Raw genomic sequence first — 27,700 nt, 5'->3', positions numbered from 1 at the left:
GTTAAACAGAATTGCTGTTGTTCCCCACTTGTGCCTTATTGTATCCTCTTAGGAGCATAATGATAAACAGTGCATTAGATTATCACAGACTGCCCAAGATACCATTTTCTCATTTTAATGTTTAATATCTTTACCTCTTCTTTGCTTTCTCCCCTTTGCAATGACATTTACACACTGGGCATCTGATAAGAGACCAGAAGGCTTTCAGTGCTCTTGCCTAGAATGCAGGGGATATGAGTCCAGCTGATGAGTTGCTAAGTAGATGGTTCATTTGTACCTCCTTTAAAAGTTCAGGCAGTGGCTTTTTCTCTCCAAGACATTTACACAGCTGAGGCTTGCAGCCCTTACATTTTGGCACTCCAGGCGGGTACCCAGTTTGCCTTGATTGCTGAGCTGGCCCTACACATGGTTAGACTTATGTGGAAATGAGGGCTCACTCCATCACTTTTCAGAATGCCTCTGTGCACCACTCAAGGTCAGGCTACTTCTATTCAGATCAAGAAAGAATTCTTGATAGCTTAGTAAAACCTTCATTGTGGGACAAAAATACTCCTTGTGGGGAAAAGGATGAGCCTACATTTTTGCATAAAAAGTATCAGAACTGTGCAGTGCAAGGTATAGTAAGAACATAAGAAGAGCCTGCTGGATCAGGCCAAAGGCCCATCATCCAGCACTCTGTCCTCACAGTGGCAAGCAGAACCTCAGTGCAACTGCTCTCTCACCACTTGTGATTCCTGCAACTGGCATCCAGAAGCATACTGCCTCTGACAGTATGAAAATAGCCATCATGTCTAGTGGCCATTCAAGGTAAATTGAATGATCCCTTTTTTAAAAAAGCAACCCTTGATTAATTACCGGTACTTAACACTGCCTGCCTATTTATCCATGTGATTGTAGCTTCTGTGTGAAGATTCTTGTACCAGGGATTGGCACTTGCTGCTTATGACCGTGTAGTGCACAAGCATGCTGACAAAGGCTTTCTGACAACAGTGTTCACATCCATGTCCTTGGAATTAAAAGCTGATTTGCCTTAACGGAACTGCTCATAGTTTTCTAAACTTCTTCGTTTTTCAATTACAGTTTGGGAGAATTTGGATAGTTTTTTTGTTTTCGAAAGCATCGCAGTCATTCTTCTGCGTTGACAGAGCACTTTGGCATATGAACTTGGCACAGTGGAGATGAAAAGAGAATGCTTTAAAAACCTCACACCATACGGAGGCACTTGGCTGGCTTCAGCCTTTGCAGGCGGGATGCCACTCTCTGAGTCACAGCTGCATGCTGACCTTTGGACCGTTTTTTTACAGGAGAGGGCAAACATCTCCCCCCTTGTAGGCTTTTTATCTAGACGGGCTCATTTTGAGCCCTTCACCAGTACTTCCTCTGAGAGTATCTGCATTTGCTGGTGCTGTTAGCTCCTGGTGGCTCTGCAATTCAAGGTGTATGCTCTTGGAAGCATTTGAGGAAACAAGTGTTTTACATCTTTATACTTTCTGCTATTTCACCCTATTTCAACCTACTGAAAGAAAACCAGCTGTTTTTTAAAATAATAATAGTAACAACAACAACAACAACAGTAATGATAATGGTGACTGCAATCAGTGTTTCCAAAATAATTCATTCAATATTTTTCTGCTGCTTTTCAGGCTACAATTAGCCAGCAAGTAACAAATGGTTCACTTAGTTAGGATCAATGTGACAAAATCAGTTTTCTGCTCCACTGTCACCACATATCCAGTCTGCAGAAGTAGTTCTAGAAGGCTGATCCAGTTTGAAAAGAATGAAAACCACACAAAGAAAGCTTCTATGATAACATGGGAGACCAAAAGACTGAAAGGTGAAGTGACTCCAGTTCTTAGCCTCCCCCAAACTGCCCTTCCCTCAGGTAGATACTTTATTTTGATGTGTTGCCTTCCAGAGGAGATTTGTCCTCTAGATGATGAGAGGGTAGCATTTTTTGATGCAGTCGCCACAAAAGTGCTTTGCGGAGCAAAGAGACTCTGACAATCTGTGCTCAGCAACATCCCTCTCAGAGCCAGGATGCTGACAACAGTGCTCACGGCAGCATCCTGGCACCAGTGATGGCACAAGGAAGCACTGCAGTATCACGCCAGCTGTCTGGGATGCAACTGGACAGGTACTTTTTTTAGCATAATCAAAAAGGAGAGCATAGCAGGGGCTTTCAAAAAAGATACTCCAATGTTGAAGCTGTGGGTTCTCCTTGCATGAGAGCACCACCATAACAAATGTAAACTAGTTTTGAACCATCGCTCAGTTGTTGTTTTTTGAACCGGCAGTGTCTTCCCCAGCATGTTCTTCCACACAAGGTTTTCCCCTGGAGATTTTAAAAAGGCAATTTAGCATCAAAACACACCATCCTTCTTGAATTCTAGTGTCCAGAGATGAACTCTTTAGTCCAGGTGAATTTTCATCTAGAATTACTGTTGAAATGCACCCAAAAACCTGGAATGGGGGTTGAATATCACTTGTACAGTCCCTTCTAAATCCTGAACTGAAAACTTTCAGTGGCCATTCTGAAATCTGTCCATGCATTCATTTAATTTATGATATGAATACAATCATACTTACGTGACAGCATTTTATGTTCTAGCAAAGTGAACTGGTGGTGACTGAGCAGGGAAAAGATGGTGGACAGCTTGATGAAGATGTTAACCCATTATGCAAATCTGTTAGAGAGCTTGAAAAGGTTCAGAAAAGGGGGTGGGAGAATCAAGACAGACAAAAGAAAGTACTTCTTCATGCCGTGTATAAACTATGGACTTCATTCCCACAAGGTGAATGAGATGCCAAATTGGATGGCTTTAAAAGAGGATTAGACAAATTAATTGGGGATTAAGTTAGCAATGGCTACTAGCCAAGATGGCTGTGTTCTACCTCCACAGTTGCAGTATATTCCTGAATGCCAGTTACTGGAAATCACAAGTGTGGAGAGTGCTGTTGTGCTCAGGTTCTGTTAGCAGATGTCCCAGGGCATCTATTTGGCCACTGTGAAAACTGTCCTGAACTAGACGGGCCTTTGGCCTGCTCCAGCAGGGCACTTCCTATGTTTTTATATCAGCCTTTCAGTGCCAAAATCATGTAAACAGACACGGACAAGAATGACTGCTCATAATTCATCAAAACTGCAAAATTCATAATGTAGTGAAAAGATTTGTGAGTGAACACATGCAGAGCTTTAATTTGACATAAAGATTAGAAATAACTGAATTGACTGATCTGCAACTAGAAATTACTGTACTGAAATTTGAACTGACAGCCGAGTTCCCTGTGAAACTTAATTGCTCATGCTCAGCAAAAACAATGGAATAAATTTATCCAGTGGGTTTTGTGCATACCCTGACCCATCTTTGCTGAGTGTTTCTGGTTAGCTTGTGTGGAGGGGGAGAAGAATGCTGCTCTTGACATAGTCTAAAATAACACTTTCAAGCCGCAGCCTTTCTTTTTTGTGTAACACAAAAATGATACGAGCTGCTTTGGGCAGAGTCTGACCATTGTTCTATCTAGTGGAGTACTGATTACTTTGTAAGCAACTCTCCAAGGTCCCAGAGAAAGGCCTTTCCTGGCCCTGCTAAGATCTTTTAACCAGAGACCCAGCCTTGGACCTTCCTCATTCATAGCATGTGCTCTACCACTGAGCTATGCACTGAGCTCTCCCAAATACTTGGGGTTCTGCCATTAGGAGATTAATGGTCCATCTAGCAGAGTCACTGTTATCCTGCCTGGCTGCAGTGCTCCATGATCTCAAGCAGACACGTTTCCCACCCCTGCAATCCAAGAGGCTATATGTCAGCTTGGAAGCAGACTGCTCTTTGGGAGATGTACCTAGCAAGCTTGCCTACAGCTTTGCTTGTGATAAAATTAGACTCTGACTGTGTCCAGGGGAATGTGTATTCTCGCTGCTGTGGGCATAAAAAATAGGAAACCATTTGAAGGAGGAGCAAAGCAACCACCTTTGATTTGCAAACCAAACCACCTGTGCTTGTTTTTGTTTATTAACAGCGTGTCCTTCTCTGGCAAGCTGACAGGCCAGCAAATGGCAGCACCTGTTTGCCGCTATTTTTCACCTCCGTCGGATCTCAGCTTTCTTCCCTTATAAATATTAAGGGGCAACCTCGGCATGACTTTTTGGACTAACGAAAGATGTCCTTTCTGTGCCTCTCATCCTTACTTCTGGACACAGCCATTCTGGCTGAACTCCCTGTGAACATGATACGTGGGCTTTGTGTATTAGATTCCTGGGAGTTAACCCCCCCCCTCTCTCTCCCTCCCCACCCCGTCAACTCTCTCCCTTGTTCAGTTTGTGCACAACCCAGATTTTCTCTTGCTGGGGTTGCATTCTCATGAATAAGGACCAATGGTAACTCTTATGCAGAAAACAATGAAGGTTCAATTTATATAGACACTGTTTCTTAAATAAGCAGAGGTATTCCATATCTCTGTAGAGGAGATCCCCAGGTCCCTTTTGCTGTTGCTCTCTGGCATGCCATGCATAGTTTCCAGTTAGCTGATTAATTGAAAAGTTACAGCTAATTTTGGCCAGTATTTAGGATATATCACTTCAGGGTTTGTTTAAAATATAAGTAATATTATAACCATAGACTGTAATGGTTGTTTTTTTTTTTTTACTTATACAGTAACTTTAAATATTGGACTTCCAACTGTGTTTCTGAGCCAGGTTAGATGGCCTCCTTAATAATAAAAAATAGTGACAAATTGAATTAAAGATGCCTTGGAGCACCCTGGTGGTCAGTCTGTGGCATTGCCTCTCCATTTCTAGTTGCTTTTATTCTTAAAGGCAAGGACAGAAACAGAAGAGCAGTGGAGCCCTGCCTGGGACTTGACAGAAGTGAAAGGCATTTAGCTAATGAAATCACCCAAGTGAATTAACGGAGCAAAGGAGTGCTCTGCAGTACTTGGCTGAAACGGGAACTACATTCAACTGACTTCCAGTCTTGGGACAGTCATGGGAAAACAAACCTGACATTCAGAGACTGTGCAGTTAATCACCAGCTCCGTCCCCTGACCCCACTTTCCAAAGCCTTATCTTTCCAAGCAAAGCTGCAGCATTTGAAAACCAGCCAAACTGTGTATGTATCTGTGGGTTTTTTTTAAATAACAAAAAACTCGCTCCCGATCCCTACTGAAATAATGGGGCTGGAGACTGGTTTTTGCTTGTTTGTTTCATTTATTGAATTAATGAATTTGTATCCCAGCTTTCCAATTACTTGTATTAGGTGGCTTACATCAAAAGTGTAGCATCCATAAAAACCATCAGAACAACAATAAAATCAACAACAGTGAGGCCAAAGCAATAAAAAGCATTAAAACCAATTAGAAAATCTCAATACGGGAAGGCAGAAGGAAGTAACCAGATTTTAAAGTTGAACAGCAGAGGTGCCAGGTGCATCTCTATAAGGAGGGTGTTTTGCAGATGCAGCACTGCAAAATAATAATAAAAAGACCGTGTCTAGTTGCCACTTGTCTAATTTGCAAATAGCCATGTTTGTATAGAAGAAGGTGATTCTTTAGGCTACCCTGACCCCAGACCATTTAGAGCTCCACTGGAAAATACCAGGAATCAGTGTAGTTCCTTGGCTAGAGATACATGCTCAGAAATACTTATACTCCAAGTATCTCTATAATACGGGCATTTTGAGCCAGGGTTCAACAAAGTTTATTTGGTCCTAGAACCTTTTTTTTAGTTCCAAGGTGAAGTAATGTGACATGTGTATTAATAAAAATAGAGACAAAGGGCATCAGAGAGAATACAGAATGCTTTTCATTTTTCACAAGAAATTACACTCATCCCTTGTATATCTGGCATTGGGGCATTCAGATCAGAGAACACAATATTGAGGTCGTCCTAAATCCTGCCATGATCGGCTTATAACAACTAGACCTTACTTAAAGGGACAAAAACTATATAAGCTGCCCTTAGATCACATTGCAAACCTTCCATTGCTTTTGGTTACCTTTGGATACCTTCAGAACAGATGTGGGGAACCTGCAGCCATTCACATGTTGCTGGACTACAATTCCTATATTCCCTGAGCATTGTCCATGCTTTCTGATCCAACAACATCTGGAGAGCCATGGGTTTCCCATCCCTGCTGTAAATTAAAATTTGACACCCCCCCCCAATGTAACAGTGTTTTTTTAAAGACCTCTTCCTTCCCTTTGCCAATCTCTGTTTTCAGCTAAACATTTGTTCCTGTGCCCTTCTCTGTTCCCAACCCACCCTTGAATACCAGGGCCACCTGCGAAGAAAGCTGAAATTTATCCCAGGAGGAGCAGTAGACTCTCTTCTACTGAGTGTTTTCTGAGCTGATGTCATACAATCTGTTTGATTTTGCAGCCAGTTGTTATGGGGAACATCACGCTTTCAGCACCATGAGCGATGACATTTTCCCCATGTGCAAAACGCAGTGCAGCTGTTGTTAGAGGAGCAAAGGCTGCATCAGGGAGGCCAACTAGTTAAGACATGGGCGGATGCTGTCTGTGTGGGAAAGTAGTCAGTCAATCACCCATTTGGGGTTTACTGCAACTGAGGACTCCTCTGGCCCAGTTGTTCTTGCACTCTACTAATGAATGACAGGCTATTCCAGGGGTCTCCTGGGGATCTTTTGCTTTGCTCTTGTGCTTCTCATCTTCAGTTGCCTTGGCCATGTACCTCTTCCATGGAGTACTGGTGAGGAGCCACAGGCACACAATTTGCATTCTGAAAGTTCAGTCCTAACTATTCAGTGTTTTTTTTTTAAGGAAACAGGTAGCAAGGGTGGGAAAGGGCTCATCCAGACTTTGTTTTGCACTGAGCTTTCCAGGCACAGGTTCATGTTTTAAAGCTCTCTGTCCAAGCTGCTTTTTATTTGTCCCTGTGCTTTCTCTGGGGAAACCCATGTTTTACCACCGACTTGGAGCAAATGGCAATCCATGGAAAACCTGGTTGCTGTTTGCTCCAATTCAGTGGTAAAATACAGGTTTTCCTGAAGACAAAAAAACAAAGAAAAACAAAAACTGTGCCATAGCTGTCAAGTGTCCCTTATTTGAAGGGACAGTCCCTTATTCCAGCGCCATGTCCTGCTGCTGTCCCTTAAATGGATGTCCCTTAAATGTCCCTTAAATTTCAAAGGAAGCAGCTCCTCTCCCTCCCTCCCTGCCAGCCAGGGAGGAGGGAGGCTCCAACTGTGTTGCTTGGCTGTGTTGCTCACCCAATAAGAAGTCTAAGAACGACTGGGGGGTGGAGCTTGCATGCCATGTGTGTGGCTAGTTAATGCAAGCTGAGGGGTTTTTTGAATGCTGGTCGCCATTTTGTTGCATGTGCTGCTGCAAACTTTGCAGTGCAAAGCCAGGCCGGGGAGCCATCTTAAGTTGAGGCTGCACAGGCCTTGTGGTGCATGTGATTCAGATTCTATTCAGTTGAACCTCTGGTTACAAAGTTGGTCGGACAGTGTTCTCAAAGCTACCAGCATGAGTTTGACCAGACTGCAAGAGGACAGGAAGACTGGAGTGCCTGGAACAGGTGAGGCTGCAGGTCCCTTATTTTGGCTGCTGGTCCCTTATTTTCAAGGCTGCTGGTCCCTTATTTTCAAATCTGTAAGTTGACAGCTATGAACTGTGCTTGGACATGGAGCTTTAAAGCCCAGACCTGTGTCTAGAAACGTGGCACAAAAGGAAGCCTGGATGAACCCAAAGACTTACCTGAGACCTGGAGAACAGCTGTCACTCAATGACAGTGCACAATGTTTGGTGCGGCTGACCAGTGATCTGCCTTAGTATAAGATGACATTGTATGTCTTGGTAGTAATGGAGTTCATGGGGTTCCATGGCAATCTATGGGAGCATTGTTCATTTTTCTTTTGATTCATTTCGCTGAAACTGAGCTCAAAAGTGAATGCCACAAGGAAAAATCCCTGTTCTATTTTCTGAGGCTCTGTTTGTTTGTTTGTTTTTACGAAGGGAAGTTTACTGGGGGAAAGTTAGTTTGAAACCTCCATCTGCCAAAGAGGCAGACTTAATCACTGTGGGCACTAGTTGTTGGTGCCCCCTGGACTGGTTTTAAGTAAAAAGGCAGGCAGGGCAGGCGGGGGCTATTTGAGGGCAGGCTGAGATGAGTGGGGGCAGTGCTCCATTTCCCCTAAAGGACCAGCCTCCACTGACTGGGTGGCAATACTAGGCACAAAGTCTAACTTACAATTGGTGGTGTACTGTTCCCCCCAATGACCAAAATTCCCATGGTAATGGGAAGACATCCAAATGAATAAATGCTGTAGCAATAGGTGACATCAGCAACTGTCACATGGACTGGGTAAATGCATGTTCTAGTCATGAGAGATAAAATATGTAGATACAGTAGTTTAAATGACGATCTCCTAGAACAGTTGATCATTAAACTGGCCAGAGGGGAGGCAACCCTGGACTTAAATGGTGCCCAGGACCTGGTGTGTGATGTGTTGCTGTCCAGTTCAACATATATGTACTGTAAGTGTACAGTTGTATTCACTACAAATTGCAGAGCAGATTCCTGTACCTGAACTAATTTTCTCAGGAAGGGAGTTCGTGGAACTGAAGCAAGCAGCAATAACAAGTGACAAATTTTTAGGCCTTATTGACAAATTAAAAATGAACAAATCACCAGGTCCAGATAGTATCTACCCAGTATGTTCTGAATTAGCTCAAATTTGGAACTGATGATATTCTAAGAAGAATATGTAGCTTGTCTGTAAGGTCAGTCTCCATACCTGAAGGCTTCCCATAAGCGTATGGTTGGTCATTGTGAGAACAGGGTGCTGGACCAGATGTACAGCCTTTCTTAAAGTTTCGGACTTCCAGGTCTAGGCTTTCTTTGAAGTGATTTTAGTCTAACCTTTCAAATTTCACAATTAGCTGTAGACTTAACAATCCAGGACAGTTTTGTACCACCTGTGGCTAATTGCCATTTTCTCCCAGATGACTAGTGGATATGCTGGACCCCTGGTCCTCAAACAGCCAGATTAGTTTTCTTTTGGTGAAGGTCTGGCACAGTAGGCACAGAAGGCCATAGCTTCTCTTTCACCATCTCCCATTTTACGTGGTTGTTTTGATCCTGTTCTTCCTCTAAAAACTTCATGGAGGTGTACAAGGTCCCCCATCCCACATTTTAGCCTCAGAAGTGCCTGTTCAGGATGATTATGGCTACATGCACATTAATGCATTTGTAACACAAAATTTTAGAATTTCTCAAAATGGAATTGTTCATGCTTTTACTCAAGGCTATCATGGCTACCAACCACAATGGCTGTGTTCTACCTTCATGGTCAGAATACCAATTGCAGGAAACTACAGGAGGGGAGAGTGCTGTTGTGCTTATCTCCTGCTTGCAGACTTCCCATGGGCATCTGGTTAGTCATTGTGAGAAAACTGGACTAGATGGGCCACTGACCTGATCCAGTGGAGCTATTCTTAAGTTCAAAATGCTGCTTTTCAATCTTCTGTGTATTGTTTCTAGATCCTGCAATCCACAAGAGTGAGTGTGGTTGAATTGTGCGTATCTGAAAACCCTCCCCTTGGTTAGGTTATCCAAGCCTTATCTGCCCTATGCATGTTCCATGTGAATGAAGAAGGAAATGGTGACTGTGATCTTGGTATATGTCCACCCACAACATCATTGGTCCCATCCTTTGCTGGGACAACCTACTTGTTTTCAAATGGACACACTGTAGAATCCATCTGCCTTGAGCTTTTATTTTTGGATTGAAATCAGCTTCTCAATAAGTGCTTTTCAGGGTGGGATTATGCAACAGGTCTATATTGTGTGTGAACTGCATAAAAACGGTGCTCAGGAGCCATTGATTCTAGAATAAAAGGTCATGAGTATGCAGCCCAAGAGTTACTGACATATGGTTGCCCCATGAGCTATGAAGCAGTCGTTTGAATTTTGCTTTGACACTCTTATCCATTATATCACCCTGCATCTCTTTCTTGAGCATTGTTACAAGTAGTGCAGAGAGAATTCTGGTGTGTAGGGTGACCATGTTTTGTATTTTACAGAGGATAGTTCTCTATTTCAAGGGTTGTCAGAATACAGCCCTATTTGAAAGACTGCCAGGTTCAAGTCTGATTTAAAAATGAAGAACCCTATGAAGGGAGAACAGGTGGGCCCTGAATTTGCCTATCAACCCTGGACAGAAGGCACACAGGTCGTCTGGCCCCAGTCTTCCCTACAATGATGAGACTTATTGTATTCCTATTTAAATGGTAGTCATTGTTTCTAAATCTGCAGCTATACTTATAAATTAGGACATGCAAATTTTATGCAAATCTCTTTTTTTAATGATGCAACTCCTCCTTTTAGGGCTTGTCCATACTTCGCTTGTCCCATGCCTAGAAAGCATGGGTCCAAGTGGTTTTCTGCTTGCCCCTTGCTTTCAGGGCATGGGTCCAAGTAGTTTTCTGTTTGCCCTGCTGCTTTCCCTAGGAAAACCCCTTCTCTACCGCTGAATCAGAGCAGACATCAATCCACAGAAAACTCAATTGACATTTCCTCCAATTTAATGGTAAAGAGTGAGTTTTCTGAGAAGTAAGTGAAGGGGCAAGCAGAAATGTGGACAAGCCCCAAGGCAATGCATAAGAGGCCACCTTACTGGTGCCAAAATGAGGCTTTGCTAAGGCAGAAGAGAGCTAGTTGTGAAGGAAATGCGATCAGTTTTAAAAGATGTGAAAATAAAAGTTGGTTAAAGTTTTCCAAAGTGTAAACACAGGAGAGTAATAACTGTTTTGCTGGGTCAGGCCATGGCCCATCTAGTTCTGCATTCTGTGTCTAATAGCGACCAGCCAGTTGCCCTTCAAAGCTCACATGGAAGGTGTAAAGGTAAGAACCTGCCCCTAGAGTTGGTAATAGTTATATAAAAAAGGTAAAGGACCCCTGACAGTTAAGTCCAGTTGCAGACGACTCACTCTGGGGTTGCAGTGCTCATCTCGCTTTACAGGCCGAGGGAGCCGGCGTTGGTCCGCAGACAGTTTTTCCAGGTCATGTGGCCAGCATGACTAAACCGCTTCTGGTGCAATGGAACACCAAAACCAGAACAGTGCACGGAAACGCCGTATACCTTACCGCCAGAGCGGTACCTATTTATCTACTTGCACTTTTTGGCATGCTTTCAAACTGCTAGGTTGGCAGGAGCTGCTAGGTTGGCAGTAGCCACTGATAAACCATGTCCTTCATGAAACTATTTCTTTTAAAACCCTAAAGCAATTGCCCATGGCCCCACTATACGTACTTTGTTATAACCTTTTCCTTTCAGTCTACACAGCTCTAGAATGATGGAAAAACTAGCAACTTTTTGACATCTTGGAAAGTTATAGTGCAGATGGCTCTGAAATGAAATTACTCCTGTTCTGAGCAGGAAAGAATTGTGCTTAGTGGCTTTTTTAAAAAATGACACCCTCTACATTCTTTTATTTGGCACAGGAAGAACTACTCCAGAGACAAATGCTGCTGGGGTGCTTCCACATCAGTCTTTTTTTTTCTGGTGCTGATCTCAGCCATTCACTCAGTTTTTACAGAGAATCTAGATGGCATTGTTTCCAGATATAAGCTATAGGTTGCTTGTCCTATTGTATGACATGGTTTGCAGCAATTTCCCTGACTTTAAGTGCAATTGCCATGCCACCCTTTGACGTAGTGACTTTGACAAAGTGCTGTTGACTCATCTAGTGTGGAAGTGAGGTCAATGACCATGACACAGTTTGTGATGGCATTGCTGAAACCTGGATCTCTGCTTTCTTTGCTTTACAACTGGAATGGGAAGCCTTATTTTTTTAACCCAAGGGCTGAATTGCCTCCTGGGCAAGCTTCTGGGGGCCACATGCTGGGGTGGGTGCAGCCAGAGGCAAAAGCAAGTAGAGCAATGCATATGACTCTTACTTTGTATAGCAGACTGCATTCCAGCCATGCCAAAGTCAGAGGTTTCTACAGTCACACACCCCTCTCTGTGCTCCAAGAAGGCAAGGAAGAGGCATGATCACAGTTTGAGGACATATTTCAGTTATGCAAGAGCACTAAATGAGGGCATTGGAGCAGGGCTGGTGATGGGTGTGGCCTAGGGAGAGGGGTTGTGACCTGTCAAGAGTCTCAAGAGCCATTTAGAGAGACTGGCTGTTCTGCATCTTGCCTGTACAGTTTCCCTTTGCACCACCACTATTTCTTGTTGATGCCCATCAAGCCCTTTCCCACAGGCCAGAGTTTTGCGGATCAGCTGAGAGAGGAGGCAGGGAATTAAATTTGGTTCCCAAACATCTGATTGGGGGTGGTGGCAGGATTTTTGTCTGTGTTGGCTGGATGTTCCTCCATTGCTTTTCATTTTAAAACAGAATAATGAATATGTAGAAATAAAAACGAGCCCTTAATTTGCAAATGCTCTAACAGCTGGGCAGAGCTCCCCAGATGGGACTACAGTTCCCATCATTCCTGCTCACTGGCCATGCCAGCTGGAGCTGATAGGAGTTGTAGTCCAAACGCATCTGGAGGACACCTTGTTTGTTCAGCAATGTTTCCCCAATGTTACAGCATTATTGGAGGGCTATAAAACCAGAACATTTGTGGTATAAAAAGTTTGGGGAATTCAGCAGGAAGTGATGCACTGATTGGATATGAAGCTGTGCCACCACCCCAAACATTCTGCAGGCTGAAATTGTATTGAAAGTGGGATGATAGCATTATGAGCACAAATATTATTAATGTGTAATAGAAAGAACTTAATAGGTAACTAGTGTTTGCTCCCGTTTGACAGATGAGAAAAGCAGAGGCTGAAGCAGCTGTACAGTCCAACAAACCACTCCAAGTCTTTAGTAAGAATTGGAACTTGAATGTTGCAGGTCCAAATGCAAACAAGAATCTTTCTACAGCCGCACGAACCTCTTTATATTCTTTCGGCTTCAGAAAGGTCTTGTGACTCTGGGCAGGCGACGGCCGCGAAGCTCCTCCGAAGCGGGGCTTTCCTTGTGTGATCGTTGGCCGCGAGCCTGAGCAAGGAGGGAGAAGAAGCCCTCCCTCCCTCCTCCCCCCAATGCAGATTTTGGCGCGCGGGGTGGGGGAGAGACAGGCGAGGGGGCTGGTTTATTGTGGAAGCCGCCGCTGCTGGTGGCGCGGAGGAGACCCACCTCCAGGGAGGGAGGGAGATGGCGCTGCCGAGTTCGCAGCCAAACTTTGCACAAGAGGCGGCTGCTGCTCCTCCACCCGGCCGAAGTTAGCTCTGGAGCGGGACGCGGCTGGCAACCGTCTCCAGCCTTTGCCCGCAGGAGCGCCCCACGCCAAAAAACAACCCCCCTCCGCCAGCAGCAGCCCGGATCCCAGTCCCTTCCCACCCATTCCTAAAGTGGCGGCGGCGGCGGCGGCAGCAGCAGCAGCAAGTCTGCAGATGGGAACCAACTAATCGCAGCCAACTCCGGCAGCCCGTCTCCCTCCCAGAGCGTGTCCGGCCACCCGGCGCCTGCAGGATGAGCGATCAGCCCTGGGGAGCCTCCCGCAGCCGCCGCTCCCGCCCGGGCGGGGACTACCCGAGGGCAAAATGAGCGATTATCCGGAGAAGGAGGCGCCGATCTCGCGCAAGCAGCGCTTGATGGCCGCGATCGCGTCCGGGGACGAGCGTGCAGGAGCAGCGGCGAGTGGCAGCTGCTGTCGTGCCGAGTCCCCGGCGGCGTTGGCGGCGGCTGCCTCCGCCTCCTCCGACGCGGCGTTCTGCTGCTTCATCTGCGGCGGCGGGATCAGCCGGGGCAAGGAGCTGAAGCTGCAAGTGAAGTACCCCCGCGACAACCAGCCTTTTTTCCCTTTCCTGCAGCACCAAGAGCCGGCGCCCGGAGCGCAGGAGGTGACTCCGGAGGGCTGCGCCGTGGTGTGCGCCGTCTGCCGCTGCTTTCTGGCGGAGCAGTGGGACTCCTTCGAGAGGACGCGCACGCCGGTGGAAAAGCGCATGTATTGGCTGAAGCGGCCCTACCAGTGCGACGGGCCGGCGGGGGGGCCCGGCGGGCTGCGCAGGGCCCCCCAAGAGTGGAACCTCTCCTACGTGCTGGGCGCCGACGACGAGCGGCGTCCTAGTAGCAGCAGCGGCCGGAGCCAGCCGGCCGACGACGACGAGGAAGAAGGTTGCGGCGCCGGCGGCGAAGACTCTGAGCTTTCCTCTCTCTCTGACGCCGGTAACCTCTCGGAGCCTGACCTGCGTTCCCCCAGCCGGAACAGCGGCGCCAAAGGCAGTCCGGGTTACTGGCGCGTCAAAGAGCGCGCGGTGCCAAGCGCGCACATGGGGAGCCGCGCCAGTTACCGCGAGTGGAACCAGCCGCCGCCGCCACCCCCAGAGGAGGCGGCGATGGCGGCGGCCCCCTTGCGCCCGGGGAACGGGCTGCCACCGGCAGAGAAGCCTCGGAGGAAGAGGCAGCGGCGGGCAAGACTCTGGGGAGCCGAGGCGCCGATTTGGAGAGCTGCTCATGGCGCGCCAGGAGGCAGCGGCGGGAGCGCACCGGGGGCCTTCAATACAGCAGGAAGAGGCGACGGGTTGGTGGGCAAGCGACCCCCGGGGGAAAGTGGCCGAGAGCTTTCCAGTTACTGCTCCTCCGAGGAGAGCGAGATCAATATCACCAGTGACGAGGAGCAAAAAGAGAATGGCAGCGCCCTCCTAGCGCCCAGACCTCTCTGGGGGGCAGAGCCGCCATCGGTAGGAGAAGTCGTTTGCTACGTTTGCGGCTCCCTCTTGACGTCTACTTCCCAGCACAGGATTCACGTGCAAAAGCAGGAGAAAGCCTCTAAGGCGCCTTTCTTCCCCTTCCTGTGGTTGCACAGCCCTCCTCCGGGGGCTTTACCCATCAGCACCGCTGGTAGCACCTTAGTGTGTTCTTGCTGCTTCGCTTCCCTCATGCAGCAGTGGCAAAGCTTTGAGTTGGCCAACGTGCCTGTCCTGCAGCGGCTCTATGTAGTACCTCTCAACGCTGTAGCCCCCAAGGCTAAGAGGGAGACTCTTCCAAGAGAGGAGGTACTGCCTGGACCCCTGCAGCTTCTCCAGGAAGCATGTTACCTCTGTGGGGAGGATTGCACCAAGGATGGCCGGTCAGTCTCTGCCAAGATCACCAACGGCAATGCCAAAACAACCATGCACTTCCCCTTCCTCAGCCTCCTTCCTTGCCCTCCCAATGCCAAAGGTCTCAACAAGCACTGGGAGGTCCATAGCTGTCGGAAATGTTATGGTGTGCTGCAGGACCTATGGGCCATGTACCGGGCTTGCCACAATGAGGAGTTCATCACTTCGGTGCAGAGCTTCCTGGGCAGGTATCACCAGGTCTTTTCAGCTGGGGAGTCCAACAGCATTGCCCGGCATCCTGGTTTGGCCAAAGTGGGCTTGGTGTCCATTTGCTACATCTGTGGAGCTGAACTGGGAGCAGGGAAGGAGTTTCACATCAGTGTTAACCCTCCAGGCCGCTTTGGTGAGAAGGAGCCATTCTTCCCATTCCTCACAGTTTACCCACCAGCTCCTCGGGCTAGGCCTGTCGATTCAACTGGAATAGTGGCCACATGTGTGCTCTGTTACCATGATCTCTTGGGGCAGTGGATGCAGCATGAAAGCAACCATTCCCCCCATCCAAGCAGTGCCTGGTCCAGGCAGTACAAAGTGGAGACTTTTGTCTGCTTCTTCTGCAGGCAAGAGAAGAAACGATGCCTTGGATTAAAAGCGGTGCAAGTTGCCAGGCTGCCAGTGTTCCTGTGCTCTTTACGGGTGCCTAGCAGCTTGCTGGTGGATGACGGTAAGCAGCTGACCATCGGAGCATGCGCTGAGTGTTCCGTACTGGTGCTGGCTGGCAAAAACACAGTGTCCAGAGATCTCTTTGCTGCACCTGCAATGGCACCAGCTTCTCTCCAAAAGGTAAGCTGCCTGGTTGACCTTCCAGTGGAACTGGAATTATCTGCTGTTGCTCTTCTGCGAGCTTTGGCTGGAGACAGGTGCCAAACTGTTGCTTTCTAGCAAACCAGCCGCTCCAGAGTCATTGACCTCATGACTCTAAAAAACCCTACCATGGATCTCTGTCAAGGTGCATGGGAGAACTGTAAGCATGTCTCTCCTTTTTTAAAGCACTGGCTGCTGGAAGGCTTTCTCTTAGGTGACTCACTCAAGACCAGAAGCTAACAAGAATTCTAATGCTGGTGCCATTCTACTCCTGCTACAAAATCCTATTAGGGATTAGCTTTTTAGAGCCGTAAGAGAACTCCACAGTTTCCCAACTATGATGCAAAGTGCTTTTTTCCTGAGGTGTTTTTCTGTTAATGGGCATATCAGGTGTGTCTCCCCCCCCCCCCGCGCTAATTCATGTATCTTCAGAATACAGGTACAACGGCTGGAAAGAATCCCAGAAGCAGAGCCATGGTAGGCTGTGGCAGCGCAATGCAGAGTTCCATGTCACAGTAAACTAATTAGTAGTGCACAGGACTTTCTGGAGGGCACTCCCATGCCCACTTATGGTTTAGGTGCCTTAAAAGAGTGAATCTACAGAAGTTAGTAGTCCACCAAATGTGAGCTAAAAGCCGTCCCCTCTCCTCCATGGCTGTTTTGCTCAACATTTAAATGTTCTTGTCCAGTTTGTCACTAACACTAGGAATTTGTGGCTTAACAAGAAAACATTTGTAAATCATACTTGCCTAATAGCCTGAAGGCAGGTCCTCAGGTGGCTGAGTGGCTGTTAGAAAGCTGATTATAGTGCTTTTAGTGCTTTTTATTTTATATACTAGCTATTTACATTTCTCTAGTTGCTTAGTCTTCCAGGTGTGCAGTTCAGCTCCACAGTGTGCAGATGTCCCGATGCTCGTCTAGCAGCAGATTCCAAAGCATTATGGGTAAGGGGGGGGGTCTAATCCCTGCCAGTCAGTTCAGTGTGGAAGGTGGGAAAGTAATGGGAGTCAGGCTTCCAAATAAACCTGTGAGCAACCAGGAATGCCAGTAGATATATTTCTATACCATCCTTAATCCAAGGATCACAGGGTGGTTTACCATATAAAAACAAGAAAATGCATGACATAGTAACAAAAACAATAATAGATCATAGATTGTTTAATTAGATAAAGGCCTGAGAAAAGAGGAATGTTTTTGCCTGGTGCCTAAAGATATGCAACAAAGGTTCCAGGCAACCCTCCCAAGGGAGAGCATTCCACAAGCAGGGAGCCACCACAGAAAAGGCCCATTCTCATGTTGCCACCCTCCTGACCTCTTGTGGAGGAGGCACACTAAGGACCTCGGATGATAATCACAGGTCTGGGGCTGTGGGAAGAGACCATTCTTATTCTTATTGGCCTGCCCCTGTGCCTCTTTAACACCAGCCTAACATGCACAGATCCAACAAATGAAGTTTTTCTGTTTTGTCTGCATGCCAGGAAAGGCTTCGCTTGCTAAATGTCTGCCATATCAGTTGCATATTGTTGAAAATGTGGCAAATTATGCGGTAGGGTTTTGTTTGTGGGGTGAGCAATTTGCAGTCCTTTTAAAGCCAAAAAGAGAAACTTGCCTTCATACAGGAGTATGCAGAAGACCAGGGTTGATGTGCAAATGCACTTCTCATTGAATATGAGAGAGAGAAAAAGAAATTTTGATGCGCTCTTAGGTAGTAGTTGCTCCGTATGTTCCAGAGTGGCAAAGACCTGTGATTTCTATGCAATAGCGAGTTTCCTTCCTTGTCTTAAAAACACCATAGAAATTTTCTTTTCTGATTGGAGGTACAGTATTCCCTTCATGCATAGTCTTATCTCTTGGCATTCAAAATCCTCATGAGTGTGTGGTCATCTCTATGATGCAACCTCTCCCCATTGCATACAAGTAGACCAGCATGTGGCAATGACTTCCTGCAGGAATAGCCTCTGTCATTTCTGTGGTTTTGCACATTGCAAGGGGGACAGGGAAGAGAACACATGGATAAATCACACCTCCCATTGTGTATGGGAGAGATAGTTTGCACTAACATGTTAATCCTAAACTAAAGAAAGTGAAAGCAGAATTTATGAGGGGGGGGGAGGAAACTTGATAATGGGTGAAGCTGATTTCAAGAGTGTTTCTGTAATCAGATTTCTGAAATATGGCATCAGCATTGCTTTAGCAACAATCACAGTTGTTCAGCTTAAACCACTTGTAGAGTGTTGATTTCCAAGTCATGCAGGCAGATGATGAAGTGGCCTCAATGCTATTTAGTGCTTGCTTGTGGAACCTTAAAGGATTGGACTATCAATGGTGACATATTTCTTGGCCTCAGAGCCAAGCTTTTGAAAGAGCCCAAATAAGCATGCTCCCTAAGATAGGAACTCCCATTCTGCCAGCAAATGGAAAAAACGGAAGCCCCAGGATCCTTGAAGGAGGTGTTTCCAAGCTGACTGGCTTCTTTCCCTCCCTGTGGGAATGTGTCTTTTTAATCTGAAAGTCAGCTGTGTAAGTGGAGGGGAGAGATTTTCATGCTCCTATGACTTAAGAAGCCTTCCAGAGGGCTGTTTGCTTCTCATCTGAGCTTCCATCCCCTTGGCTAGAGAGGACAGCTGCTGATAATAAACTCAGGACAGGCCTTAACGAATGACATTGCAGGACTGTAATAAAATGTGATCTAATATTTGAGCTGCCTTCCTAACCCTGGGCTCACCATTTGAGTCAGCTCCACTGTACAGAGGCTGCTGTAGTACAGTGGTACCTTGGGTTACATATGCTTCAGGTTACATACGCTTCAGGTTACAGACTCCACTAACCCAGAAATAGTGCTTCAGGTTAAGAACTTTGCTTCAGGATGAGAACAGAAATCGTGCTCTGGCGGCACGGCGGCAGCAGGAGGCCTCATTAGCTAAAGTGGTGCTTCAGATTAAGAACAGTTTCAGGTTAAGTACGGACCTCCGGAACAAATTAAGTACTTAACCTGAGGTACCACTGTACATTCAGTACTGGGAGGAGATAGGCTGCTTTGAGACATTTGTATTCAGATTCTTTTGTTTGTCTGAAAATCATTTTGCCTTGAGCCGGTGGGGCTAGCAGTCCTCTTTTGAACAAGCATTGGTTTTTAGCATGGTTGTTCAAATCAGCTCTGGGGAACTTTGCAGCTCCAGACTTAAGCAAAGCCTGTGGTTGCTTCAAATCAGTATATGTGAAGTTCAGTACAGTGGTACCTTGGGTCCAGCATCTTCTTCTCACAGTGGCCAACCAGATGCCCATGGGAAACCCAAAAGCAGGCCCTGAGTGTGCTGCAGCCCTCTCCACATTTGTGATTCTCAGCAAATGCCATTCAGAGGCATACTGCCTCCAATAGTGGGGATAGGAACATAACCATTAAGACTAGTAGCCACTGATAACCTTCTGCTCCATATATTTGTCCAATCCTCTTTTAAAGCCATACACTACACCTTGGGGAAATCAAATCCCAGAGTTTAACTATGCCCTGAGTGAAGAAGTGCTTTCTTTTGTCTGTCCTAAATTTTCCAACATTCAGTTTCATTGGATGTCCATGAGTTCTAGTGTTATGAGGGAAGGAGACAACTTTCATCTAACCACTTTCTCCGCACCATGCATACCTTTGGTTCCCTAATCCCATTGTTCCTAAAACTTCTGTGTAAATCCCTCTGTTTCTCTCAGTGGTTCGTAATGTGTTTCTTGTTCCCTTTTATCTTCCCAAGTGAGCCCTCTGTCTCTTAGTTTCTCTGCCCCTTAGGCAGCAGAGGCTGCTGCCCACCAACCTCAGCCTGTGCTCAGCCAGCCCCCACCCGCCTGCCTCTTACTTGCATCCAGTCCAGGGGGTGGCATTGGCTTACTCTTCTTTAGTCCCAATGCTGCCCTTGCAGAAGTCAGCAGGGAGGAGGTTGGGGACAAAACTGGAATTAGTTGCCTTTGGCTGTCCTGGGCTCTGGTTTGGCTAACTTCTGATCTCCCTTGCATTCTGCTTCACCAGTCCTTGTGATCACCAGTCATCTCTGCTTCTAGGACCTCCTCCCGGTCAGCCATCTAGGCCTGACCCAGCCCCCACGCAGCTCCTCCTTCCCTAAGTACTTCATGGGGCTTTAATCCCAGTCAAACAGACAGCTATCTCTTCTATCCCAGAAGTTGGACTGTGAACCTTTTGTTGCTTTGTTCCCCAAGTAATTGGAATGTTCCATGCCAGGGCTCTGGCTCAAACAGTTGCTGTCAGATGCATCATTGCTGCAAACTCAATACAGTACAGATATCTGTGAAATGGGAATGTATCTGTACTCTGTATCTAGCTGGTGTGTTTTGTAAGTGTTCGAATGCTTAGTGGTGTTCAGGCAAAAAGAGCTTTTTATCTAAACTATTGATATGTTTCTTGTTTTGCCATTGCTAGGGTTGCTTTGACTGAGCACCTTACTGGATTTTATTTCAAAGACTGACCAGCTGGGGTTGGTTGTGGGTCAGGCTCCCCCAAAGGAGATGGTGTTTTGGAGAGACTACTGTGTCTTACTATTTCTGCTCCAAAGGACATAAAGTACTTCCTCATACAGTGCAATTAAAATATGAAAGTAAAGCTGCTATCCAACAGGGAAACTGACAAACTAGCCAGCAAAACAAAGAGCCAAATGGAGAACCTGTGCCTTGCAACACCCTCCTCAGTGCTTAAGAGATTACATTGGGCAGGGTGAGGAAATCCATATATATCTTGTGGGGAAGTTTGCTTAGAAGCCTTGAAGCAATGGATGTGAAGACTCTAATCCTGGTTGTGACAGTTCTCGCTTTTCAGAGTACGAGGAGCAGGGGTAGATAATTTTATTTGTAAAATTTGTATGTCACTTAATTGCCAAAACTATTTACACAGAATCTTAAGTATGCATTCAAATGTTCAATAAAAGTCAGAAGTTAAAACAAGTTGACCTAAAAAAATCCAAATATACATACAACATACACTCTCTCTCACACACATGTGCACTCATGCACATATATGAAAATTACCTATTAAAATGCTTGTTAGCCTTACATAACTGGGTAAACAAGCAGAGCCAGCATGGGAACTGCTATGAGGTGAGACAGTCACCAGGGGGTCTAATTTGGCCCTTAAGTTCATTTACCCTGAAACCCTGCCCATGTGCCAATCAGCTGACACAACTTTGATGTGTGAGTGATGTCAGCTGATGGGCTAGGGTTGGTGGGGTTCAGTTCTCTGTTAGCTGCACCTGTCAGTTTCCCACAGGGAGCTGGCATGCACAGCCAAAGCAGCAGGGTTTAACCCCTACTTATCAGCTGATGAACGTGGGGGGGGGGTTAAACCCTGCTCAGTTTGGCTGCAAATGTCAGTTCCCTTGCTGATGAGTGGAGAGTTCAGTCTTGCTTGGTGCTGTTTCTCCAGTTTGTTCTCTGTAGAGAGTAATCATGACCCCTGCAAAGAGTTATCATGACATCAGATGACTAACAGGGGGGTGGCCACTTGTCAAAGTTGGCCTGTGGGGGTTGGAGGAGATAAAGCTCTGCTCCACTGGGCCAAAACGTTTTCTTACGCCTGCTTGAAGATACATGAGTCCCATGTTGTATACAGCCCAGATAGGGAATGCGTGTGTCACCAGACATTGTCATACTACAACTCTAGTAATCCCCAACCGATGGCCATGCCAGCTGGTGTTGCTGGGAGTGGAGTCAACAAACACCTGTTGGTTCTCCATCCTAGAGGTAGGACTTCTTGGGGAGGGACCACAATATGCTGCATGCCAAAGGTACTAGAGTCAGTTGCCAGTAAAAAGGGCAAATAACAGGTGAGTAGAGTGACTTTCCTCAGCCTGAGATCCTGGAGAGTCACTGTCAGTCAGAGCAGGTAACACTGGGTCAGTTGGGCAGAAAATCTGACCTGGGGAAAGGGAGCTTCCTATGTTCTGCTCACAGTAGTCGTCTTGCTTGCAATAGGTGCTTTATACTAAGAGTTCTCTTCTATCTGGTGTGGCCTAGGAATGTACTTTGCTGTTCCTTTATGCTTGGCAAGCTTCTAGCATTTCTCTTTCAATTTGCTGGGGCAGCTGCTGAAGGAGTCACAGGATCAGCACACACTGCCTGCCTTGAGGAGGCTGAGACAGAGAAACAAATGTGATTGATTTGTGCTGCATAGGAATCCTCTGGAAACAGCCCCTCTTATAACTGCAGCAAAATGCACAATGGGGCTATAGCTCAGTGGCAGAGCATCTGTTTTGCATGTAAATGGTGCCAGGTTAAATCTCTTGATACCTCCAGGTAGGGCTGGGAATGTCACCAATCTGAAATCCTGGAGAGCTGCTGCCAATCTGTGTAGGCAATACTGAACAAGATGGGCCAATGGCCTGATTTGGTATAGGGTAGCTTCCTGTGTTACCATTAGTGTAGAGAAACTGAAAGTGAAGCTACAGAAAGTCCTGGGCAAATCTGCGCTGCAGGCTTAAACTGATTGAATGCATTCCCCACTTTGGAAACCCCACTCCTGAATTTTAGGGACTCTATTATTGTGCAGGGGGCAAATTCTCAGTGTCTTCACCTAATTACAATTCTCATCTCAGATTCTTTGGGAGAAACTATGAGAAACTGATTAAAACAATGTAGATATGCCCAATACATTGTCCTGCACTTTACTTAAGTGAGTTTTGCAGCTCCTTTATATGGGATAGGCACCTAATCCATACCCTGGGTAAGACAAAAACTAAGGGTAGTATCAGCTAAGTTCTACTTAGAGTTGAATCACTGAAATGTATAAACCAAGTTAGTCATTCCTATTCATTTGACTGGGTTTACTCTGAGTAAAACTAACATTGGATACAACCCTTACATGTTTTTTGTTTTTACATTTGAATCAGTGTTGCTTCATAAACTTAAATTTGAGTTACATGTGCTTGCCACCTGGCTTTGGGCAAGTAGCTGATTCTCACCCTCAGTCTGCAAATGGGATTGGCCTGCTTAGTTTGAGAAACACTGGCTTGGGGTTTGTTTGTTTTTTAATTATTATTAATATTATTACTCATACCCCGCCCATCTGGCTGGGTTTCCCCAGCCACTCTGGGTAGCTTACAGCACATATAAAAACATAGTAAAACGTCAAACATTACAAACTTCCTGATACCGGGCTGCTTTCAGATATCTTCTATAAGTTGTGTAGTTCTTCATCTCCTTGGCATCTGATGGGAGGGCATTGCACAGGGAGGGTGCCACTGCTGAGAAGGCCCTCTGTCTGGTTCCCTGTAACTTCACTTCTCATGGTGAGGGTACTGCCAGAAGACCCTTGCAGGAGAACCTCAGTGTCTGGGCTGAGCAATGGAGACACTCCAGATGTACTGGACCAAGACTGTTTAGAGCTTTAAAAGTCAGCACCAACACTTTGAATTGTGCTCAGAAATGTACTGGGAGCCAGTGAAGATCCTTTAGGACCGGTGTTACATGGTCCCGGCAGCTGCTCCCAGTTGCCTTATTCTGTATTAGTTGTAGTTTCAAGTCACCTTCAAAGGTAGCCAACCCCACGTAGAGCACATTGCTGTAGTCCAAGCGGGAGATAGCAAGAGCATGTACCACCCCAGTGAGACAGTCTGCAGGCAGGTAGGGTCTCAGCTGGCATACCAGATGGAGCTGGTAGACAGCTGCCCTAGACGCAGAATTGATATGCACCTCCATGGACAGCTGTGAGTTCAAAATAACTCCCAGGCTGCACACCTGGTCCTTCAGGGGTACACTTAACCCATTCAGGACCAGGGAGTCCCCCCACCCACCCCCTGTCCCCCCAAAACAGTACTTCTGTCTTGTCAGGATTCAACCTCAATCCATTAGGCGCCATCAAACCGCCTCTAGACACTCACACAGGACATTCACTGCCTTCACTAGTTCTGATTTAAACAAGAGGTAGAACTGGGTATCATCTTCATACTGGTGAACACCCAGCTCAAACCCTCAGATACTCTCTCCCAGCAGCTTCATACAGATGTTGAAAAGCATGGGGGAGAGGACAGAGCCTTGAGGCACCCCACAAGTGAGAGCCCAGGGGTCTGAACACTCATTCCCCAACACCACTTTCTGGACATGGCCTAGGAGGAAGGGGCAGAACCACTGAGTAACAGTGCCTCCAGCTCCCATCTCCCCTAGACGGTCCATAATGATACCATAGTCAGTGGTATCAAAAGCTGCTGAGAGATCCAGCAGAACTAGGAAACAGCTTTCACCTCTGTCCCTAGCCTGCCAGAGATCATTGACCAGCACGACCAGGGCAGTTTCATGATGAGGCCTGAATCCCAATTGGAAGGGATCCAAATGGTCCGTATCCTCCAGGCATGCCTGGAGCTGTTCAGTGACCACATGCTCAAACACCTTGCCCAAGAATGGAAGATTTGACTGGGCAATAGTTGGCCATAGTGGCCAGGTCCAAAGATGATTTTTTTAAAAAGTGGTTTAATAACCGCTTCTTTAAGCGGGTCTGGGAAGACTCCCTCACAGAGGGAAGCATTTATCAGCCTGTGGAGCTCATCACCCAGCCCAGCCTGGCTCACTTTTATGAGCCAGAATGGGCAAGGATCAAGGAGACAGGTGGTCAGTTTCACTTGTCCAAGCAGCTTGAACACATCCTCAGAGGTAACAGATTGGAACTGATCCCATGCAACTTGACTAGACAGGACTCTAGCACTCTCCTGCCCCAGTCCTGCTCTTATGGTGGAGTCTACCTCTTTCTAAATCTGAACAACTTTATTTGCAAAAAATAAAAAATTTAAAAAAAATGCAAAATTATTGCAGGAGATCTTGGTGTCCTCACCAGGCCCCAATTGTGAAGGTGGCTCTGTTAAATTACGAACTACCTAAAAGATTCCGCTGCTACTGTTTTCTGCAGATGCAATAGAGGTGGCAAAGAAGGTCCTCTTCGCTGTTGCTATCGCGACTTGGTAGGTTCGATGTTGAGTTCTGACCCATGTTAGAACTCTGATTCAGAATGAATTTTCTGTCGCCGGAAAACCATGGCTTGTTTGATGGTCTGAATCCTGTATAGCAGCTTAACTATAGTTTGTTTACTGCCAACAACCTGTGTTCTGAAACCATGATTCTAGATTCAGGTAGGTAGCCGTGTTGGTCTGATGCAGTCAAAATAAAAATAAATAAATTGTCCAGTAGCACCTTATAGACCAACCAAGTTTGTTCTGGTATAAGCTTTCGTGTATCTGAAGAAGTGTGCATGCACACAAAAGCTTTTACCAGAACAAACTTAGTTGGTCTATATTAAGGTGCTACTGAACAATTTTTTATTTATTTTTATTTTTATTCTGAAACCATGGTTTGTTGTTGGATTGTGAACCTTGGTTTGTTTTAACTTTGATATCGTATTAAGTGTGAATCCAGCATGATTCCTTAATGAAAGCTAATTAAGCCACAAAAGCAAATTGCAAGATCAGCTGGAAAACAAACCAAGCTTTCAAAATCTTTCTTTAACATTGCCAACATTTTTCCAGCCTTTTGTCAAATTTCCTCTGACAGTCAGGAATCCAGCAGGCAAACTTATCATTTCATCTCCATGCTGGGGAAAGAAAACGTGCTGCTGAATTTCCATCCTTACTTTAATTGTGTTAAAAAAACATCAGAAAAGGAAGCAACATTCTATGGGCTTTATCAGTTTCCCTCTTATTTAATTAATGAATTTTTATCCCACTCTTCAGTCCCCAAAGCCTATCAGAGCAGTTTGCAGATTACTAAAAATAAAACAGTTCCAGATGTGAAGTTTACAATATAAAAAGAACACAACACAGAAGGAAAATGAATTGGGAGGGAGGAAAAATAGACCAACTCAGGTACCAGTTCTTTGTTACAAATTCTTAAAATACCCAGCTGGGGTGGAGAAGGTCAAGAAAAGGAGGAGCCAAAACCTACTGATCTCTCAGCCATGTTGATGGAGTGGTGTTTCAATCCTTTTCTTCTCTCCTCTGTTATAGCCTGGTGAAATGGCTGCTGCCATATTACAGTTGATGGAGGGAGGATCCTGGCTTTGCAGCAGAGCTGGTGACGGCTCTCTATTCCGTCCCTGTTCTGCTGCAGTTTGATGACAGTGCTGTCTCTTCCGTTTGGGGCTCCTGTAGTTGGGCACACAGAACCATCCTCCCGCATCCAGGTGCATCTATTTTTTCCTGCAGTCACTTTTCAGTCGTCCTCAAGGACTGTGTAGAGCAAAACATCACACTTAAGTTTTTATATATGCTCTGTTACAAAGTGATTCCTCTATCACATGGGAAACAGGGCTTGTAAGTGTTGGGCTAAATAAATCATAATTTAATGCACCTTAAGAGGTTCTGCTTCAAGTTGTACTTTCTTTAGAGTGCTGCCTTTGGAAGTTTTGTGATCCTTTAAAAATTTATAGCTTGATGAGAATAAATGTTTAAAATGCTGGTGGCTTCAAATGCCAGAATTGGGGCTGTACATTTAATTAGACAGATATTAAATAATCCTCATCGTATTGAGGGGGAGCACCATACATTGTTGGAGTCCATAGAAAACATCAGTTCCTAAAGTCCCTTGGCCATCTTCAAGTAGGATTGGGAAAAATTCCAGACAGTTGCTGCCAAGCAGTGTAGGCAATACTGAGCTAGAATGTTTTGACTCTGTGTAAGGCTGCTTTGTATATTCCTATGGCATAGGTCATGATTTGTTTGGTCATCTGTGGGGCAACTCATGGTTAAATCATGGTTTATTCTTGGCTTCAGCTTAGCGTTATGTTCAAATCATGCCCTTGAATTCAAGACTGTTACACCCCACCCCAATCTCCATGAGTGGTGTGAGATTCCAGGGGTTGCTGGTGCACTTACCAGAGTGTTTCCTTTGGGGACAATGAGACAGCAGAATCTGTGGTGTCTTTATGCTGTATGGTTTATTTTCACATATTTGCAACCAGTGTCCAGATGGAGAGACTGCATTCCAAGAGGGTCCTGTTCCCATTATTGCTGCAGCCTCAGATTCCACGGGACTCCATACATCATGTCTGACCTCCAGCTTGTAGAATAGACACTTTTTCCTTTTTGCTTACCTCATTACTCACAGCAATTCTGGGAACTTCCCCCTCCCAATTCTGGGATTGTCTTTTGCTAATTACCCAGAGCTCAAGGTGGAGTCTCCCAACTCTGTGTCCGGCAGAGAGTCCTGCCTTGCTGATGGCTTTCTTGATGGGTTAATGGCTCAGCGTTTGTTTCATAATGGCCCATCCCCAGGCGATTCCTTAGTCAGGAAAACAAGTCCATTCTGTATTTTTGTACTGCTAAACCGATTGATTGAACTCCAACACTTACTAAAGCTAGAAATTATGAGGTTTCTTAAATTCTAACTCCTTTACTGAATTCAGAGCTTTTAGGGGAACCTTGCTCCACTCAAACTTGTAACAGTACTATGGTACAGGCATGTAAAAAGCTATCTTTCTACTGGCTTGTAGCAAGTTTTAATCAACATAGGAAATCAAGAAGCTTAATTTGGGCTAATTTGGGCTATGAAAAAAGAGTTTCTTGACTGGGAGTTTACTTGCAAGTCTGTTGTAGAATGGAGTGAGCTGCTTTTGTGTTCTGTAATTGACCCAGTGGTGAAAGTCACTCCCTGGTCCTCTTCATTCAGGAATTTTCTGTATCTCCTGATGCCCCTGAAGCAGTTAAGATGTTTGGGTTCCTTTTCCTGCTGCCTTTTCACTTGCTGTTTTTCTTAAACTGGGCTTTCCTTTCTTGCTCTGGCTAATGTCACGAGTTCATGGAGGG

General features: G+C 45.9%; 1 protein-coding gene across 3 annotated transcripts in view; it reads left to right on the top strand.

Annotated features, from left to right (window-relative positions):
* Positions 1-27,700, top strand: part of GSE1 (Gse1 coiled-coil protein) — a 429,515-nt gene that overhangs the window by 47,104 nt on the left and 354,711 nt on the right. Inside the window, exon 1 of one of the 3 annotated variants that reach the window (XM_081870138.1) lies at positions 11,404-15,902. The exons of 1 other annotated variant lie outside the window; for it this stretch is intronic. In XM_081870138.1, the coding sequence (XP_081726264.1) occupies positions 13,563-15,902 (2,340 nt within the window). In that variant the 5' untranslated portion in view covers positions 11,404-13,562. Of the gene's footprint in view, positions 1-11,403; positions 15,903-27,700 lie in introns of those variants that run through there. One more of the 3 variants, XM_081870140.1, reaches the window with a different exon arrangement.

Source organism: Podarcis erhardii (genome assembly GCF_964252035.2).
Source record: "Podarcis erhardii genome assembly, chromosome: 7".
Classification (NCBI taxonomy): domain Eukaryota; kingdom Metazoa; phylum Chordata; class Lepidosauria; order Squamata; family Lacertidae; genus Podarcis; species Podarcis erhardii.
This window is presented reverse-complemented; position numbering and strand designations above follow the sequence as displayed.